General features: G+C 36.0%; 1 protein-coding gene across 11 annotated transcripts in view; it reads left to right on the top strand.

The window, feature by feature from the left end:
* LOC129574333 (arf-GAP with dual PH domain-containing protein 1-like) overlaps window positions 1-18,204 on the top strand; it is an 85,086-nt gene that overhangs the window by 60,785 nt on the left and 6,097 nt on the right. For 6 of the 11 annotated variants that reach the window (XM_055456187.1, XM_055456186.1, XM_055456185.1 and 3 more), the window contains one exon: window positions 63-14,703. In XM_055456187.1, coding sequence (XP_055312162.1) covers window positions 63-127 — 65 coding nt within the window. In that variant the 3' untranslated portion in view covers window positions 128-14,703. Of the gene's footprint in view, window positions 1-62; window positions 18,179-18,204 lie in introns of those variants that run through there. The other 5 variants (XM_055456183.1, XM_055456191.1, XM_055456190.1 and 2 more) reach the window with 5 other exon arrangements.

Raw genomic sequence — 18,204 nt, 5'->3', positions numbered from 1 at the left:
TGTTATTGCTGTTGCTGTTGCTGTTACCCCATTCATTCACCCCGTCCATCGCCCAAATGCAGTCTCAGCCCGATTAATTCGCAAGCGGACAGGAACAAATTCGATAAACATTTTCACAGGAAGATAATAAATTACATAGTTTAACATTAGAAAACATCAGTTGAATACATGATTTCTATGCCATAAGAATATCAGCTATGCTAAGAGGGAAATATGAAAAAGAAGAAGAATAATAGGAAAAACCACTACCACCACCACCACTACCATCCGCTACGCTCTCATTATCGATACGGCTGGTCGCGGCGCAGCCAAACATACACTTTTTCTACATTTCTTCCGTTCGAACGTTGACCGTTCATTAATTTGGTTTTTCTTCATAGTTTTGTTTAAAAAAAATTTCGAAAAAGAAAAAAGAAAAACGAAAATCGTTTTAATTGTTCTTTCAATTTTCTGTTCTGATGGGGGTTTTTTTCTCCGCGCAATAAATGACCTGACCTGAACAAAATATATTTAATAGAAGAAAAGAAAAAAACCAACCACATAAATAATCAACAAGTCTCAATGGATTTGTGGGGACAACAAAATATTACATACACACACACACACTATTTGATATATTTATCTATCTATCAATAACTACACAGTAAACACGATGGTTCTAACGTTTAGAACCACAATATGAAATTTGGCACTAAAATCCATTTGAGTACCATTTGTACTAGAAAAAGTTCAAAATGTTCTAAATCAAAAATCAAAGCTTCATGTATTTATTATAGAACTTTTGGACTTTTTCTAGAGCAAATGGTACTAAAACAAAGTTAAGTGTCAAATCTTAACATTGCTAGAATCTTTGTATTAACTGTGTAAGACAACATATGAAAAATGAAACGCTTTGTCAGTTTGCTGCAGTTATAGAAAATGAAAAAAAAAACAGATAATGATAATAACAGAATAAGTGAAAGAAGAAAAGAAGAACGAACAGGTGGACTAGACAAATTAAACGTAATATTATTATTATTGAATATATAAAACAAAATAAGCGCAACCGCTTTACGAAATTCAAGATTGAAGCAACACAAGCATAATAATATGATGATTGATGAAAAGAAAATTACACATTTAAGCTCTGTATAATAATAATCCATGGAAGAAACACAAAACATATAAGATTGTATTAATGTGTATTTGTCATTAAGAAAAAAAAAACAACAACAACAAACAACGCTATAATTTATATAAATATACAAAATGAAAGAATAATCAAGCACAAATAGGGCAAATAGACCATATATATAGACAATTTAAAGAATCCCACAGAAAAAATAAGGAAATAAATTCGATCGTAACAATGGACGCTTTTCGTTTCTTTCTATTATTGTGTTATTCGTTGAATGGAAATGAAGAATAGAGGACAACTACATCTTTCATTTTGATCGCAATTTTGAAAAAAAAAAACATGTAAATAATACATTTAGTTGAACACAAACGAAATTGTTTGCTTCCGATAAACATACGTTTCAATAAAACAAATAACCCAAGAAAGTGTTTCTTCTTTCATTGGCATCAAAATATTCACAATGCTTTAAAAAAATCACTAAATTGTGATGATGCAAGGAAGATAGAACGCATCATTGCTTTAACATTGCGAAATCGACCATCGCTTATGCGATCGTCGTGGAAAATACATTCATCGGAGTTGATGATTCAACTTCGCCCAAAATGTCCGATTTGCGTCTCGGAATCGATATTTATACCATATCAATTTTTGATACTTGAACAACAAACAAACGATTTACGTTGAGAAAAAACGAATCATTTCAAATTTATTGAATTCAACTCAAAAATTGACGATTCAAAATCGACGGAAAATTCGGCAATTGGTAATCAAACAGCGAGTGTATATTTGCTACTGAGCAAGCCTGAGCTGAGCTGAATTTGCTGACTCTGGCGTCTAAAGCGGTAATTTAAGGCAATTAAGGTGCAAAATTGTCATTGCTAGCTGAAATTCACGTTGTTAATCAATCATATGAATGGTTTGGAGCGAAAATGTAATACAGAAAAGTTGAGCGGAAGAATGTCGATGATGAATGAGCGGAAAAGGGATGGCTATATAGTAAACTGCTAGGGGCATTTCACTCGCATTCGAATACATGATCATTCGTGTACGAATCCTGCATTCGCAAAAAACAGTATAAGTATTTGCATTCGCACCATGTATTCGTACTGCCGCGCGAGCATTCGCGCGACTCCGCATATGAAACGTATTGAAACACTCGCACATGTATTCGTCGCGAATGCGCTCAGTTGCGATGAAGTGTCAAACACAGTCAAACATGTGGAAAGATGTCAGACGTGTTTGAAAAATTACAACGTGCATTAGGTGAATCTCTACCAGAAATTTTACAATTAATTCTCACACATTCTGGATTTAATACAGAAAGCGCATTAGCTACGTTGAATACAAGCATTTGCGGTCGCAGGTGTCCGATTTTTTGCAAATTTGTTTCCGTTTGATTACAATTCTTGATTAACTGTGGCAACTGGATGATAAGCAATCGGTGACCCGGTTTAAATTTAAAATGATTCACATTCTCGTATGATGTTTCTTTGAGAATTTCTGGGTTTTCAATGACATAGTTCTCGATATCCATAATAGCATCGTTGTCAATGGACATTAGAGATGATTCATTTTCAAATGCACAGAATTCCAGGATTTTAATAATATCGGCCGAAATTTTTACATTCAAATATTTTTCTAATTTGAAAATAACATTTTCCAGTCCCTAAAATACAAAACACAACTTAAATTGATATTAAATTTGTATCGAAATAACTATTTACCATTTTGGTGAACTAATGTAAACAATGTAGTCGCAACGATTAACACAACAAATCAATATAGATCTGTCAAGTGCATTCGCATTCGCGCAGCAATATTCGGACGTATTTGCTAATGCGCCGTATAGATACATTAAATGGTTATTCGTACGAATGCGAATATTCGGCACGAATATCAGTATTTGCGAGTGTTTATATTCAAATGCATGGCAAAGTATTCGCGCATTCGTACGAATAGCAGTATTCGCATAGAGTGAAATCCCCCTAGGTAAACTGTATAGTAAACTATAGTGAACTATACAGCTATCCGATTTCATTTGACATTTTTCCGCTCAACTTTTCTGTAAATTACATTTTCGCTCCAAACCATTCATATAAAGGTGGATCTCAGCTATCAAATGGCAATTTCACATCTCAAGTGCCTTAAATTACCGCTTTAGGCGCCAGAGTCAGTAAATTCAGCTCAGCTCAGGCTTGCTCAGTAGCAAATATGCACTATCTGAAATCGACGAAAAATTCGCTGATACAAAATCGATGAAAATTTCGACGAAAGATCCGAAATCATCGAGAAATTCAACAAAAAAAAATCCGACGATCCAAAACCGAGCGCAATCATCTCGCAAGAAGAAAAAACCAAACATAAAACCGTAGAACAGTGAAAAATACATACAGAAAAATATAACCGTAATCACAAGTAAAGAAAAAAATGAAGAAAAAAAATTAAGTAAGCAACATACTTGCAGCGGAGACGAAGTATCTCGAAAAAAGGAAGATAGAGAGAGAAGAAACTAAAAAAAAAATCACATTGATGCGCGATTTTGCCGCTTCATTTCCGCCGCTCAATGACTGACGACTGATTTACACTTTAAATTATATAAAAATAATAATTACAATGTTCGATAAGGATCATTCGATAAGGATTGACGATGACCGACGACCGACGACGTTCACGTTTGTAGTGAAATTAAAAACAGAAGTAAACAAAAAATCAATAGGTGTATGTATTAAAATAGGCGTTAAGAAGAAGAAGAAGAAATATATACATGTATTAAACAAAAATAGGCATAGTTAAGTAAAAGTAAGTTAAATAAAAAGAAAAATCCCACGGGTAACCAGAGAATAGTTGAACATTTTCACTAAGGAACTAAACACATTTCGCCTAAATGTGTATGCTTAGCGAGGGAAAACGACGATGAAAATGAAAATCTATTGTCAACAACAACAAGAACAGAAGAAGAATTAATTTTCTAATTCTTAGAAAACTGAACTGAGCTACACACACAACATTGTAACCTAATAACATAGAATTATACACACACACGACATTATATAAAATAGCAAATTATGATGAAAAAAGAACATCCATTGACACAATGATGCTAGCAAATTGATGCATTTCATTGGCTTCGACAAAATCAATCGCATTTTCGATTGATTTAAATTATTATTATTACACCGTTTCGGTGTGCAACAAGCCAAACCAAACCACTACTGCTCTACATAAACTGTTTTCATATGCAGCAAAAATGGTTGTTGTGTGTTGATCGAATTAAGAGAAGCAAATACTTGGAGTGTTAGCAAATTCGTTTGAAGTATCAGCAACCAAATGTCAGCGTGGCTCATACGTTGCCGCCTCTCATCTCAATAGAATAGATTTTAGCGCCATTTTCCGTTGCAATGCAACAAAACAACAACGCCCACGGCTATTTAGCGCCTTTTCCGTTCCTTACTGAAGTATCCCACGGATGCATTTTCGCACACCAAAATTAAAAGAGAAAACAAAACATTTTTTTTTTCTTCGTTAAACCTAGTGAATTTAAAACGGAATCCCAGTTATTTTACGTACCTACACACACAAATTTAGACAATTTTCATCATTTTTTTCCCTTGTCTTTTTGTTCGGTGTGTACTTTTTTTTCAGTTCAACGCAATCAAATTGCTTTTCGTTGTTGCAAGTACGTCAACCCAAAATGAGAAAAACTAAAGCAGAGCATAAGTTGAATACCAAATGTCTTGAACTATATATATATATATATATATCGTTAACATGAGACTCTCTAGACTGAATGAATAGATGAAAACATGTAGAAAAACTAAAATCGTACATAGCTTTTAAGCAAATCACCTAAAGAATTGTGTGCATTTTTTTTCTTATGTTTAAATTTATATTGGATATGAAGCGACGTTTTTTGTTCTGTTGTTGGTGGATTTTTCCCAGTATAATTGATACAGCCGCCGATGGGCAGACACAGTTTTTTGAAAGTCTTTTTGCCAGATCTATCCACGCGATTATATGTCCATTTATCAGATTTTGTGTGTCACACAATTTTGAAGCGTGATCACATACCATTCAATTTTATTTCCAATGACCCGATGTCCATGAATGAATTCAATAATGAGGACCTATAAATATTTAGATTGTTTATTTCAATGACATCACGGCGCCGCCACCAATTTTTTTTTAAATTGATTTAAATACATTTTTTAAATCATCAATTTTCATCGAACTAACCCATAATTTGAGGGTGGAATGAATTTAGAATAAAATCTATGAACAAAAAAATCAAATTAATGTTGATCAGGATTTCAATTTAATTTTGACTCAATTAAATTTGGCTTAAATTCAATTTCATCTGAAATCGAGACCAAAATTGGATCAAGATCTTGATCAACATTAATTTGAATTGATTTTTTTCGATTATTGATCCAAATTTCACTTTATGAAATTTTCCTTAAATTGGAAAAATATCCAAAAACAAATTGTGTATCGAATTTATTGGGATTTCAAAGGATTTGGATGTAAAATAATTCGATTTCGATCACTAAATCCATTCTTAGCACTACATGAAATGTAGAGCTATTAGATTTTCTTTTAAAATCTACCTCGAAGATCAATTAATTGATTTTTAAATGGAATTCAATGACAAAACAATTCATTTTTGTTCATGGAAATTTCAATTGAATTGCGTCACGACAGATAAAAATTTATTCTTGAACATTTTTTTGTGACGTTGTTTGAAACGGTATTTTTCAAATTCGAGAAGAAAAAGAAATCCCGTTGGATTTTTTCCATGGAAATTTCGGATAAATTTTTTCCGTTACATTTTTTCCAATGTGTTATGAGTGTAAAATGTTGAGAAACTAAATCCCACCAGTTAATATATTCCAAATGATAATAACATTTCTCCAGTAATTTCTGTTTCCATCACAGAAATATTAATCATGAGATTACAAGCATAATAATTCCTAAATGTTGAGTCACATAATTGAATTTCTGATAAATCTTATCTGAAAATATGCGGCTCACTTGTTATCGACAAAACCGACACATCAACATTAAATTTATGCATTGACTCATGTCATTATCAATTTAAAGAGAAAAAAAACAAGAAGCTGAACTCAGCACTAAATAAAATAACACATGTTAAAACGAATGATATGCGAAAAAGACTGAAAAACAGTTTCACACTTTCTATTTATGGAAAATAAATATCTAAAGTTATCCGCACGTGTATCTCGAGAAAATTCTCTATAAAAATGTTAGTTAAAATTTAAAAAAAAATTATCACCTTACATTGGAATCAGCAAGATAGGATTCCCAATTTGGGAATTTAAATTTTCAACTTAATTTATTTTTTTGCGGATTTTTTTCCTTCCCTTTTTGTTCTGATTTTTTTTTCGGATTTTTGGAAGATTTTTTTCCTTTAAATTAATCCCTCACGATTTCATTTTTTTTCCCGTTCGTTTGTTGAATTTGAAATGACGCATGCGATTAAATAAATTTCATAAAAACAGATTGTTTATAAAAAAAAGTTAGATAAAATCAAGTAAATCACATGTTAAAAATATACATGGAATGAATCAGAAGCCATCCCCAAAGAATTATTATGTTTGTAATATGAGTCTCTCGTAAATCCATGTGACCTCATGAATTTAATTTTTTTTTTTAATTTCTTTTGAGATTTTTTTTCCTCTTAGCATTGAAATTTCGATACATTTACGTTGGTTTATGCAAATAGAATTTTCTCAAGGCGGCGTCGCACTCGGCGAAGAACAAACTTAGTCTGATAATAAAATCTACCGATTTAATCTAGAAAATTGGAGCGTAAAAATGCGGTTACAGGCCATTATTGAAGTTCACGTTGAAATAAAGTTCAATCGTCGTTGAATTTCAAGGCTCCCAGACATAATTTCACGGACGGACTTTGTATGATTTATATTGCCCGTCCGGGAGCCAATTTCAACAGTTGAATGGTACATGACACACAATTCCGATATGGTCCAAAATTGTTCGGCCGATCGGCATTCTCTCTGCAAAATAGACGAAAAAAGAAGAAAAATGTTTATTTTTAAATGCGTTTTCAAGCAACAATTTTTTTTTCAAAATTGAAGAAAAACCATAAAATTGACACCGAATGTCCGTCTAAATTGTTCCGTCTACATGGGATGGACATCGTCCATTGGACAGAAAATTAAAAGGAATTAGAAAAAAAATTTAGAAAAAAAATTGAATAAAATTCGATGCACGAATTAAACAAAAAAAAAAAAAAACGAAGAAAAAAACGCAAATTTTCTTCCTCGGCTGCAAAGTATGCGAAATTCGAAAACAAAACGACAAAAAAACCGCAGTGAACAAATCAAATTGGAAATTCAAAATTAAGATGTAAAAGAAAGAAAAGAAAAACCTATACATAAAATATTGTATTGAATAAGGCTTAAGTTATATGAAAAATAAAAATAATATCGGATATCGAGCAAAAAAAAACAAAGCAAACCAAAAAAAAAAACCGGTGGTCAGTCATTTCATTTACTTTCTTCAGGTGGTCAGTCATTCGGCTCGACAGGTTTGTGAATGTTTGTCAAGTGGCGCGCTAAGGGATTATATAAAACTGATTTAGCCATGATTGATGTTGGCCTACTCGGGTCGATAGGTGACTCGGTCTTCGGCAATTCAATCCAATCGATGAATCATCACGATGGTTTGACCTTTGCTGTTATTTCCGTTGCACGTGCTAGAGCATTTCTGAAAAATGTGTCAATTTCCATCGAAAACTACTGCAGAGCATTCATACATTAAGTGCGTGTGTATGTTGCGCAACCCATTTGGAAATCCCCAATGTTTTCTTCTCTTCCTCCGTCTTCTTCGGCGAAAGCATTCAGGAGAGCAAAACAAAGTACATTTCGAAAGGTATACACCAACACCGTCGGAGCCACGAAAGAGAAAAAAAAGTGAAAGAAACCCTGTCAAACAGCTTAGAAAAAGAGAAGACAAAACAAAACCAAGTGAAAAAAGAAACACACAGATCAACGCCGAATGTTATAGCCATTTCTTCGGCTCTGTGTGAAGCAAGCAATCGACATGCGAACGAAGGAGAGCAAAGAAGAGCAAAAGAGAGCAGAAAAGAGCAACGAGGAGCAAATGAGAATGAAAAAGATCGAGAGACGAAGAAGCAAAGGAAAAAAAAGTCCATCGAAGTCGCACATTCCGTGCCACAATTGATATGAATTCCAAGAATATTCAAGTGCAGAGAGTCTGTCGCGCGCGCACAAATTGAATGAATCACATTGCAATCGCTCGGTGCCATCGTAGTGCCTCCTCTCCTCTCCGCCGTCCACGTTGAAAATGTGTGTGTTGGCTCGCGCGTGTGTACGTGCATGTATGTCTGTGTATTCGTGTTGTTTTTGAATTTAGTGACGTATTTTCCCCCCTGGTTCTCGGCCGTGTTGCATTGTTAAGATGTTTATTTACACCATCACCCGATCTTGAAACTGAATAACTGTGAAACGCGATGGAATGCGATTTGATATTAACATTGAATCATCAAACAAATACAAAGTCCATTCAAATGAACCGTTCATCGGTAAGTCATGTGCTGCTGTTGCTGGTATTGGCTTCTGCTGCCGTTGTTGTTTCTGTTGCTGTTTTGCATTGCCAACGATTTGCTAAACAACCAAATCGCCAAACCACTTTCAAACGAAATGAATTTCCATTTCGGCTTTTATGTAACATCATTTGCTATGGAATTTTTCGTTCATTCATTCAATCGTTGATTTCCAATCAGTTTTTTTTTTCTTCGTTGTTTTGCTCCAATCAAGCCCAATCGAGAGTGGAAGACGAAAAAAAATGTGATTTTTATTAGTTTTATTCAAATGCCAATTACGTTTTGCTACGAGAGTCAAACCTTAATTGAGGCATTCAACTGTGGCAAACGGGCTCGAAAAGAAACGAAAACCAAATCAGCCGAACCTATTTGTGAAGAGTTGTGAAATTGGCTGCTCGTTTGAAAGTAGTAAACATCAATAAAAATAACCTCATTTCGGCATTATTTTTTCCGAGAAATTTGGATTTTACTGTGTTGGTGCGTGTATGTGTTTGTGTGCTCAGTGCGCGCTTTTATTTGATCGTTTTGATATATTCTCAATAACATTATCTTGATTGTTCGTCAGAAATCGCGCGAATGTGAGCCGCACAATCGATGTGTTCTGCAGAGCGAGTGAGAGAGAGAGAAAGAGACGGGGTTTTGGCGTGATGACTCATCAGCTCAACAAAAAAGCATCAAAACAAAACAGCAACAACAATTTCAAATAAACACACACACACAAGCACGCACTTGCGTTTTTTCCCAAATCGCACGGCGGCCTGAAAATAACAACATTCGACCAACAAAAAATAATACACACAATTCGATGAATGCCGAAATGCACGTATCTATCTCCACTTGCGCAACACTGCGGCGTCGATAATGCCATTAAAAACCGAAAACATATGCATACGACGGCGGCATGTTCGATGGTTGAAGAGAGAGAGAGAAAGAGACAGACACTGACGGAAATGCCATAGTAAGTGGAGAAGCCGCAAATTCTCAATTCTATGCCAGCCAAAGCTGCGATTCGAATGTGGTGTGTGTGCTTTTTTCACTTCCGATGGAATGCGGATTCAAATTTGAATTTTACATGCATTTGCTACTGAAGCCTCACATCGTGCGTGTGCGTTTATTTGTTTTGATTTGCACATTTTTTTGTTTCACACATTTTTTTCATCCTCTTGGGGATCATTACACCCACACATGGAGATTTCCAACATTTCTTAGAAACTTTTGTTTCCTTGCACTTTGAACAACCATTTTTCGCAAAATTGAACGAATCTTCTATTCTAATCAGAAGTCAAGCCATATTTCGACTCTCATGTTTGAGTCTCATTTCAACTTTTCATGATTTCTTACTAGACTTTGTAAAATTTCTGGTGAATTGATATGATTACTTATGAAATAGTTTTTTTTTTAAATGAGAAAATGAAATGGCCCATGAAATTTATCTCAAAATGAGCGGAAATTCTTGCGAGTCCATTTCAAATATCCAATTCGAAACGGTAGAGAAAAAAAACAACAACAAAGATCAAATGATTTCGGTGGAAATGAAACAAGAATGGGAGTCTATTCCTATTGACTATTTATGAGAGTGAGAAAGAATGAAAGAGAGAGAAAGAGAGCAAGAGACTGCGAGCGAGCGAGAGAGAAAGAGGTCAAGAGCGAGCGAAAGAGTGAGAGCAGGAGAGCAAGGGAGCAAGAGAGCGAAAGAGCAAGAGTGGAAGAGCGATAGAGATAGACAAAACATTTGTATCTGAACGTTCGCATATTGAGCTATGATGTGGTGTATATCATTTTGTGTCTTTTTGTTTGCAAACGTTTTTGTCGTAAACATCGGTCGAAGTGCCTAGGCAATAGAGCTGTGTACATTGGAAAATATGTAAATCGTTGGTCAAGGTCAACACAAAACAAATCGGCACATAGCAAAACGAACAAAAAAACACAAACACACACACACACCACAAATCATCGACATGCATCGCGATTCGAGAAGCAAAGTGAACATACAAAAACGTGTTCGCAACGGCCATGATTGTATCAATCGTTTCTATGAATTGTTTGTCGCTTAATCCAGCGGCCGTTTACAAAGAAATATACCCCCCCCCCCCTCCCCATAAACAATTTATTGGAAAACACACAATTCACTTTTTATATCCACACTGCGCTCGTTGAAACGGTCTCCCTCCCCCATTCGATGCATTCACTTTTGTTTTTGTTTTCAATCGGAAAATACCGACACTCGTCTATGGCATAGATAGACTCTATGCAAAGTGTTTTGTGTGGTTTTTTTTCCTTCTTTCTCTCTTTCAAAACAGTGGTTTTGTTTCTTTAATGGGCCTAAAATGCCTGACGCTCTTAATATAGTGGAAATTCCAACACGTGTTGCGCTATTCCAAATGCAGCGTGTGCACCGTTGCTGCTTCTGCTGCTGCTGCACGGCACACAACATGCACACTTTTTTTCCATTGAAATATGGTGCAACTGCGAAGCGCCCACTAAAGAGACACCACTTTTCTAATCCATAGCCTTTTGTTTTGGATTTTTTCACAACCAATTAACAATCTTTTCACATTCCATTGAAACTAAATAATTAATATCACAATTGAATATTGATTATTGCAATCGGTTTCGGCAGAAACCAACGCCGCCAATCACAAAAGGACACACCGTTAAGATTCATTACCGATGCCATCATTAAATTTGAAGCAGTTTTTTGTTGTTGTTGGGATTTCGATTAATCCATGGGAATTATTGGCTTCGAAAAGAAAACAACACTTATGCGCATTCTTCACCTTTTTCTCCCTTTCCATCATCTTTGAATTAAGTGAACAATTCAAAATTTGGACTTAATTGCTAAAAAAAAATACGTTGGGTTTTCCGTAATATTTCAATGTCTTCCTTCCCCCGCCAATTCCGATTCTTTCGCAGAATTTTGCGTAATTCTTTTCATTCGTTGTTCTAAGCATAGCTTGTGGTTTCGCTCACCTTGTATTCAAACGGATTTCAGTTTCCCGTTTTTTTTATTCGTTTTCTGATCAATTTGAAATTCAAACTTTGAACTCTAAAGTATACCCAAAGTTATTGCTGCCCATATTTCTTTCAATCTATCATTCTTTCGATTGGATTCTCATTTTGATTCAAACATTCGGACGTTCGAACAATCGAGCATTGGAACACTCGACCACTCAAACACTTCCTGATCTTTGACACTTTCGATCTACCCAAAACAAATCACATTGGGTAATAAAACTTTAAGCGAAATTCAATCGATTCTTTAGCTTCAAGCAAAAATCGCAGTTCAATGAAACAGAAGTCGTGAAACAGAGCTCTGAATTTCTCAAACAGAATGTAATTCGTTTTTTTTTGGTCAAACGTTTTATTTTTTTTTTTTGGATCTATCCGTGTTTCTATATATGGATCATTGATTGGAACAATCGACTTAAAATGCGTGCATTTGATTAAAAAAAAATCCTTCAATTATTCATCAAAAATGCTTCAAAAACATCAATTGAAAGTGTTTTAGTTGAAAATAAGCGATTGAAAAAAATGTCAGTCGAAAATCGGGGATCCTACGGTCTACAAATGCTAAATCTGTTGATAAAAATCCGCGATTTGCGATTTGAAACATGTCGAATATGAATGAAACACCTTTTTGAATGTAACGTTTCGTATTTCCATTAGAAAAAAAACACATCACCTCATTGAATGTTGCTCATTCTCTACGCCGATCATTATGTCATCGATTCAATTTATTGGGTTGACGTAAAAAAAAAATGTCATCATTCTGAATTTGAACTTCACAACGATGATTAAATTCATTCAGTATTTTGGTTTTGTTGCCGTTGTAGTCGTCGTTGTCGTCGTTGTTCTGATATTGAATGAATGAATCGGTTTGTTTTGTGTGATCGCTCGCCTGCGCTCGCTCATTCGCGCTGTTTTCGCTATTCGGTTATCGCATATAATTGGAATTTATTTGCCACCTGGTCTATACTCGAAACGTGTTTGTTTTGTGACACAAAATATATGTCAACATTGGATAGGATCAATGATATGATATCTCGAAGTGACAAAAAAGAAAAACATTCCGCGAAATGCGGTTTATCATGAACAAAAAAAAAATAGAAATAGTCGAATATGGTGTGGTTTAACTTGAGAGTTATATTTTTTTCATCGCAACACCGTGCGGAAATAACAAAGAAAATCGCCCATGCACAGTGCGGGCATTTCCAAAGTTGGGGAAAAAACGATGTGCCTAGAACAAGGAGATGCAGGGAAATTTTCAGCATAAATTCCCAACATCAAATCCTGCTTTGCAAATCCGCAATTGCAATCAAGTGCAACATAAGAATTGCACACTTGTATGTTACAACAAGTAGCTAGGGCGCGTGCATTTGCACACATACACATACACAGCAACCGACGGCGACGGACGACGACGGCGACAACAACGACGAGAAATTTTATCGATTGACGTTTTGCACGAAACGAAACGAAATGAAAAAAGAACGAAGAAGAACAATTGCAAATAGGCGAAAAATGCCTGCTTCGTGAATTCCGTTTTGATGTGTGCTGCTCTGCTGCTCGAGTGTATCGCATTCGACGCTGTTGTTGCTGTTTTTCGTACATTCTCGAAACAACGGGGCCTAATGCATATATACATTTGAACTGCGTAGCAGCAGCGGCAGCCGAGAACACTACAAGATTTAACACGTTTGAGGCAAAGTAAAACAAGCGCACAGCAAAATATACAAAGTGTGCGCGCTTTGGCACTTGGTCTTTTTCAGTTGCTCGGTGTTGTGTGTCTCGTTATATGGTATTTTGTGTGTCGGTCGGTCTCTCCGTTCGTTCTGCTGCTGCTGCTGCTGCTGAACATCAAGTGATGGCACACGTACACGCACACACACAAACCCGCAAACGATAAACACACATACACGCGCATGGCCCATCCATACAATCACATCACCGCAACATGCAACCAATCACCGTGCCCCATTCACATAGCATGACATCATCGTGCACCAATCGTACGGCGTGAATGTGACGCGATCAAATATTTTTAGCCAAAATGAGTCATATGTAAAAACGACGATGAAATACAATTTTGCCTTCATTCGCATTTTAGCTATTGACTCGTCAACAATCCACACACCACACAACAATTTTTTCCGTTTCTGTCCACACAGTCTTCTCGTCGTAGTCGAACAAAATTGATCATCATCGTGTGCCACACAACGTACAACTGAACACCGAAGGAGAAGCAACAACAACAAAAAAAAATATCAAAAACGAAATAATATCAAGACGAAAAGAAGAGAGAATAATAGTAAAACGTGCGCAATTGAACGAGTAAGACATATACTCTCAGTTGAAGTTATGTGTTTGAATCGTATAGATTTTCCAATAAAATTTTTTATTTAGTCGCTCCGCGTATCCGTGTGTGTTTACTACAATTGCAGTCAGCGATTTTTCTTTCTTTATTTTCAATTATTTGACGTAATTTTTTTTTATTGCATTGTTTTGTGAAACGAGAGGAAAAGAAGAAAGAAAAAAAAATTATTGAAACAAAGATTATTTCAATTGAGATTGAGATTAGTGTTGGTATTAAGTGCTTTTTTAAAGAAAAAAAAGAAGAAATACGTGATTTGAAATCAGTGGAAAAACAAATTTGTTGAATCGAAAACCGATACAGTTGAACCGGGGATCAACCCATGCATATTTTGCGACACAACATCGATACAGACACCAAGAGAAAGAGAGACAGAGAAGCAACGACAGAAGAAGAAACAAGAGAGAAGGAAAAAAAATAACACTAAGGTGATTACAGTGTGTGTGATAAAAAAGAAGCGAGAAAAAACGAAATACCCGAAATATACGATAATGAAATTAGTGCTTGTTGTTCGTGTGTCTTGACAATAATCCCACTTGATTGCGCCCCGAATATTTGGTCGCCGTTGTTGACGTCGTCGTCGTCGTCGTAGTCGCTATTGTTGCAAAAAAGGTAAACATGGATTTTGCTTAATTTTTTTTTCTTCGTTCTCACTTTGACACATTGGCGAATTGTGAATTTGGGTTCTTATTTGCTTCTTTCGTTTCGTTGGTTTTGGTTTTGGAAAGAGCGCAAAATGTCATTTGGCCAACGACGGAATTGAACGAAACCGAACAAGAAGTACGAACCGAAAACAAGACAACGAGAAGAGAGAAAAAAAAATACTTCAGCCATTTCGAATGTAGGCAACAAAACGACGACCGAAATCAACCAAAAAAAAAAAATATAATTCGCTCTTTGTTTACGTTTTTATTGGCGTTTTGCGGTGCGATTTGGGTGTGTGTCGCGAAAGAGCGAGCATGTTAGCGCGAGCATTCATTCGTTGGTTAGTTTTTTTTTGTTTCTGTTCGTTGCTCGAAATTAGCTATTAAATATTAAAATTCGCAGTAACAAAATTCGTTGCTGCCACTGTTATTGTTGCTGTATTCCTTTTGCGATGACAGAGAGCGAGAGAGGGAGCGCTCGCGATATGTGTGCCTTTGAAAAGTGCGAGTTTTTATAGTTCTCTCCGTTCGCTGTTGTTGTTTCGGCCAAGCCATGTGTGTGTGTGTGTGCGTGTTTTTTTTCTCGTTCATTTCAACGCATTTTTGTTGTTGTTCAATTCAGTTTCAATGTTCTTTGCTCGGTGCTCAAATGGAAATATCTTTTGCGACAAAATAAATAACAACAACAATAACAATGCGAGTGCTGGGCAGAGACATGATACTTATGTATGCGCGCTCACTTACACACACATATGCAATGGCGAAGGTGCTTACAACGTATGTGTGTGTGTGTGTGACTACATGTGATATCGAGTGGTTCAACGAGCAAGGAACTAAACAAAGTAAACAGCGTAAAAACCCCACTTGTAGCCATATACAATTTATGCATACGCTCTTTTTACACTCGGCTGTCGTTGTTGTTTTTTTTTTCTTTCTCATTCGTTTGTTCGAATTTAAACGCGTCGTTTAATGAAATTTTTGTACAATAATATTGCGAATGGATGAATAGAAAAAATTGAAGATTCTATTGCAGAATGGAACTGCACTGGCTGGTAGAAAAAATGTGTTTCATTTCGATTCATTCGTTGGTTAGTGTCAACACAGTGTGCACATACACAAGATACGATGTGTGCGAGCAGACATATGATCTCACAAGAATACACACAATTTTCTAGAACATTTTTTCGTTGTTGTTGCTCCGAATGTCATTCGGAATGACAATTCGCATACGGATACACGAGACATTTTCGTGTTTGACAAATGGCGCGCGCACTCTGTGACCACTTTTGTAATTAATCAATTGTTGCAAACAATGCGAGACGATGAAAGAATGCCAACGATTCTCGATGGTGTACTAAGCACTAACAACAACAACAACAACAAAAACAATGTGCGCTTTTGTTTTTGGGCATGCTTTGGAACAGAATGAATCGCGAGAGCGAGCGATTGGGAGCGAATGTGTGAGCAAGCGAGAGCGAGAGGACGAAAGGTTGGGCGAACGATTGGGCGAACCATTGAATGAGATAATAAGTGAGTGAGAGAGAAAGAACGAGACAGAGCGGGCGAGTGAGTGTTAGAGAGAGAGAGAGAGATCGAGGCATAGAAACATAGATACATAGACAAGGAGCCAGATTGAGCAAGAGATGAGGTCAACAACAAACAAACAACATCAATGCCAAGAACAAAAGACAAGTGGCAAACAGCAGCCACCAGTCAAAAACCTACAAAACTTTAGCCGACAAAAAACACAACACACCACAAATCTCAGATCATTCATTATACTGATTCAAGGATTAAAAACGTTCATCACGTTTAAATGCCTGTCAATAACACACACATACACACACACACACACAACGTGCGCAATGGCAATGCTCGCCTCTGTTGTTTGCACCATGCAAAAGGGCAATACGACACAAATTTAATACCGATTGAAGATAATTCTTTGGATTTGAATATTTGGTGCGGTATTTGACCGCATTGACCCTCAGTCATATACACATACCAATCGCACTCCATTAAGCTGCTGTTTAACTTTGGCCAAATCCAAATGGAAAAGTTTCGCAAGATATCAAAAGACATTTTATGATCCAAACTGTTGTTGATCACTTACGACGCAATATTTTGCGATATCGAATCCGCACGATATCGAACAACAACAGCAATTGCATGCGACAAGTTCTAACAAAGATAACGGAGCCAATCTAAAGTCCAAGGAATTAAAGCTACTACGAGTTTCAAGAAATTCATTTTTTTTTTTTCTTCAAACACTTTTCGGCTGATTCTTGTCCTGAAGTTGTTTTAAAAAAACATTTTCTTATTTTTCTGGGAATTTAAAAAAAAATTCTTCCAAAAAAATAATTTTTTATCAAATTCGTGATAAAATTTCGAATCAAAATTCTTAAAAAAAAAAAACCCAAAACAAAGTTTAAGAAAAAGTTGCCAAAAATATTCCAAGGAAAAGCTTCAAAAAGCGGTTGCACAGAGCCAAGATCGAACGCTACAGCATACATCACTCCGTCCGGTTTTTAATTTCAGAAACGAAAGAAGAAGAAAAACCGCGACTGTAATAAAGCGTTAAACTTTATACACAATAAACTAAATGAAATTGACCAGCTAAATGCATTACAATCGCTCTCGGTCGCTTGGTCGCGCGCGTTTGCGCTGGAACGATAGAAACGGAACAGTCAGTCGAGATATAGATAGAGTCAGAGATTACAAGCATACAAATGAAATGAAATAAAATTAAAAAAAAAACGGACAAAACGAACGAACGGCGACGTTGACGTGGAATTAAAAGTAATACAGAGAGCAAGAGCAGAGAGCGCGAAGAGAAATATAAAAGACGAGAAGAGAAACAAAAAATAACCCATTTATTACTTGGTTGCTTATATTTTTTTTTTGACATTTTCAATTAATATTCACAAATGTTTTTCGAGTGTGTGTTTGCGTATGTATGAGCAAACATACAGTGCGAGCAGTAGTGTTGCTTCGATTTTACTTGAACAATTTGGCGAAAAATAACGAGGCGTGAGTGTATAATAGCCTTCCATCGCCAAACCAAATATATACAAATCCGTTTTAATGATCGAAACATACACGCGAACTGCACAACATCACTGACACTCGCACTCGCACTCGTGCACACACACGGTCTCGTTCGAGTGTGCAAAGCCAATGTGAACAGAAACAACAACAAAAAATGGCCAAGCTCACATATATATACATATATATATCGAACTATATCAAACATATTAACTGGAAACGAACAACACAATGTCGACGACGACAACGGTTTTGAAGAGATCGCTCGCTCGCTTGCTCGCTCGCGCCAACAACAAAATTCAAATAAATTTCAAGCATTAACGCGAACCAGCGCATATATCGTTTTATTTCGTTTTGCTGCTGCTGCTGCTTCGTTTTCATTTCAAGTCATTTTAATGGTGCGGCTGGCGAACAGCTGCCGTTT

This window comes from Sitodiplosis mosellana, unplaced genomic scaffold (genome assembly GCF_009176505.1).
Source record: "Sitodiplosis mosellana isolate CC-2019 unplaced genomic scaffold, AAFC_SMos_1.0 Smas_scaffold_6162, whole genome shotgun sequence".
Taxonomy (NCBI): domain Eukaryota; kingdom Metazoa; phylum Arthropoda; class Insecta; order Diptera; family Cecidomyiidae; genus Sitodiplosis; species Sitodiplosis mosellana.
Note: the sequence above shows the minus strand (reverse complement) of the source record. Positions and strands in the feature narration are given on the sequence as shown.